General features: G+C 57.1%; 1 protein-coding gene across 1 annotated transcript in view; it reads left to right on the plus strand.

Annotated features, from left to right (window-relative positions):
- NGFR (nerve growth factor receptor) overlaps positions 1 to 1,745 on the plus strand; it is a 30,382-nt gene extending 28,637 nt beyond the window's left edge. Inside the window, exons 5-6 of the mRNA XM_026654724.2 lie at positions 482 to 642; positions 1,058 to 1,745. Of these exons, the coding sequence (XP_026510509.1) occupies positions 482 to 642; positions 1,058 to 1,359 (463 nt within the window). The 3' untranslated portion in view covers positions 1,360 to 1,745. The remainder of the gene's footprint in view (positions 1 to 481; positions 643 to 1,057) is intronic.
- The last annotated feature ends 1,229 nt before the right edge of the window (positions 1,746 to 2,974 follow it).

A 2,974-nucleotide genomic window follows, 5' to 3' on the forward strand; every position in this document is an offset into this window, starting at 1 on the left:
GCCCCGGCCGCCGGGGGGAGAGCGGAGCCCCCACCGGGGCTCCGGCCGCCCCCCCGGCTCCGGCCGGCCCCCCCACCCCGCGGCAAAAAAGCCAGAGCCGGCCCTGCTTGCTCCTCATTTATTCCTAGCTGAGACTTAGACAGCAAGCCCTTTGAGGCAAGGAGAGTCTCTTTGTTCTGGGATTGTACAGCGCCTAGCACCCTGTGGGGGTCTTGACCCATTACTAAGGCTCCTAGGTGTTATTGCAATACATCATAGTAATCAGTAGCAGGATGCTGGAGCCTGGATCTCTAAGGCCAGCGGGTCTGGCTCTCTGCTGCTTTGCCCTCGTATCAACATTTAAGGCAGACTGGGCACAAAGGGCAGGACAGGGAGAATGAGGCTCTGTGACTCTGGCTGACTTACAATAAGATCCAGGTAAGCGGCTGGCCGATGTGGCTGGATCGGCTGTTTCATTCCTCTTCGCTGGTCCCTTCTGCAGGTGGAACAGCTGCAAACAGAACAAACAGGGTGCCAACAACCGCCCTGTCAACCAGACCCCCTCTCCGGAAGGAGAGAAGCTTCACAGCGACAGCGGGATCTCCGTGGACAGCCAGAGCCTTCACGATCAACAGCCACCAACACAGACCGCACAGGTGCAGGGTAAGGTTTATCCACCAAGCTGCGCTAGGGTGGGCCCGGGGCTGGGAGGAGTCTGGGGAGCACTGGTGGAGCTGGGAGGATCAGACATGGTATGGCAGGGAAGGGGAGCTGCGGGTCAGGATCGGGGTAGGAGTGGCTGGACAGGGGTTGCAGACTGGGACAGAGGGGCAGTGGGGAGCCCAGGACTGAAACAGTGGGGTGATGCTGCAAGTCCAGACTGGGGAAATGATACACAGCAGGGTATAGGTCATAGGCATCCCCCGGTTTGCCTTGGGAAATCTCCCAGTGTGTACGAAGCACCAAGCTGCCCGCCCCTGATCCTGGTGCTCTCCTGGGCTTCCTGACCCCTTCTGGTTCAGTTTCACCTCCCAAAGGCCGTAGTGACCCTGCTCTGTTCCTCCCCTTCCCTGCACAGCTCTGAAAGGAGACGGGAACCTCTACACCAGCCTGCCGCCTAACAAGCAAGAGGAGGTGGAGAAGCTGCTGAACAGTTCCCCGGAGGACACCTGGCGTCACCTGGCGGGGGAGCTGGGCTACAAGGAGGATCACATAGACTCCTTCACGCAGGAGGAGTGCCCTGTCCGGGCCCTGCTCTCCGACTGGTCCAGCAAGGACAGCGCCACCATGGACGCCCTTTATGCCGCCCTGCGCCGAATCCAGCGGGGAGACATTGTGGAGAGCTTGTACAGCGAGTCGACCGCCACGTCGCCGGTGTGAAGGGTGGGGCGGGAGAGGCACTCCCCAGCCAGCCCCTCTGCGACCCCACGGAGATACCAGCCGGCGAGAAGATGTGAAGGAAATGGGGTTCCCGCCCGGGCCCCCTGCTATTTACGAACAATCCCGTATGCACTGACCTCTTATTTTCAGTATTGTCCCCTTTTTTCTATCCCCCTTTCCCCTGGCGGACTGGCCAATGCTAAAGCAGAAGGGATATAGCCAAGGCCACCAGGGGCTGTGGCCTCCCTCAGTCTTGCTGGGACCTAGGAGCGCTTGACGGCTTCGGCGCATCCGGTGTGAGCAAAACAATCTCTTGTGCACGCCCCGCCTCCCCGAACCTCAACAACACGTCTCCGGTAGCTGCAACAATGACCGCGTTTGCTCTCGCTCAGGTCTCTCCTCTTTCTTTCTCTGTCTGCTTCGTTCCCCCTCTTCCACTCCCCCTCTGAGGCTCTTCCTCTGCCCCCCACAATATCCACCCCCTTCTGTTTGCCCCAGATCACCAGTTGCTCTCCCTTTGAATTGCATCTCCCAAGCCAGGAAGGACGGACCCGGCTGAATTCAGAGAGAACTGGGAGGATTTCAGGGCTAACGTTTGAGTGAAGATGTTATTAACAGGGAATTGGGATGGAGGGTGGGGAGCAGAGGGATATAATTAGAAAGAGCTACCCAAGGATGCAGCATGGGGAAAAAAGGGCTCTGTCTATAGAAACACACATTTGTGCCTCTGCACTGTCCTTGGGAGTGGTGAGGGGGGAGAGGACTGTTTCTAGCAGGCAAAATCTACACTGTGAATCATGAAACATACAGCGTGCGTGTTGGCAAGAGATCCACATGCCTCCATGACACGCACATTCCTCAGGCTTGGAAGCGTTTGCCTTGCTCATTAGCAGCCAGGCTGCCTGACACGTTAAGAAACAATCTAGTTACCTAAGGAATAACGTCGTTTGCCCATCTCGGGTGCTCAGCGGTCAATCGCCAGCACCTTCCCAGGCGCTGATCGCTCCTGGGCAGACATCACCCTTGTTACAGCCCCCAAATTCCAGTGGAGAATAGCAACCCGCTAACGGTGCCTGGGAAAGCAGAAAACAATTGCCATCCGTCACGCTGCAGGTCAACCAACAATCGCCGTGCGGCCCTGGAGAGCTGGAGCAGCTGCTGTCATCCCAGACCTCTCACATATTGTACTGGTGAGACACTAGGAGACAGGCTCTGTGCCCTTCCTCAGATCAGTGATCCACCCACTGTGGGCTACAACGTAATCACGCTGCTGCTTTAGCGGCCGACGAGCAAGGGGAAAGTGGGGATGGGCGACATTAGTGATGGAGTCGATTCTATTCTATATGGGTTCCTAGACCATGATCATTACCATAGTATCTGAGCTGGTACGGATGAGGCTCGAAAGGGTCGGAGGGTGATTTGGAAAAGCGCCCAGAAGCTCAGCTGTCTTCGCTGTATTATCTGAACCTCTCGGTCTCTGCAAAGCCGGAAACATCCCAAGAACAGGCTCCTTTGGGTATGTTGAGGCTTCCAAGGAAGACCCAGGAGGTAGAGAGGCAGCTGCAGCAACCTTTCTAAAGGAACAGGGGGTCAGGGAGTGTGTTCGATGGAGTTT

Source organism: Terrapene carolina, unplaced genomic scaffold (assembly GCF_002925995.2).
Source record: "Terrapene carolina triunguis isolate 2854851 unplaced genomic scaffold, T_m_triunguis-2.0 Scaffold193, whole genome shotgun sequence".
Lineage (NCBI taxonomy): Eukaryota > Metazoa > Chordata > Testudines > Emydidae > Terrapene > Terrapene triunguis.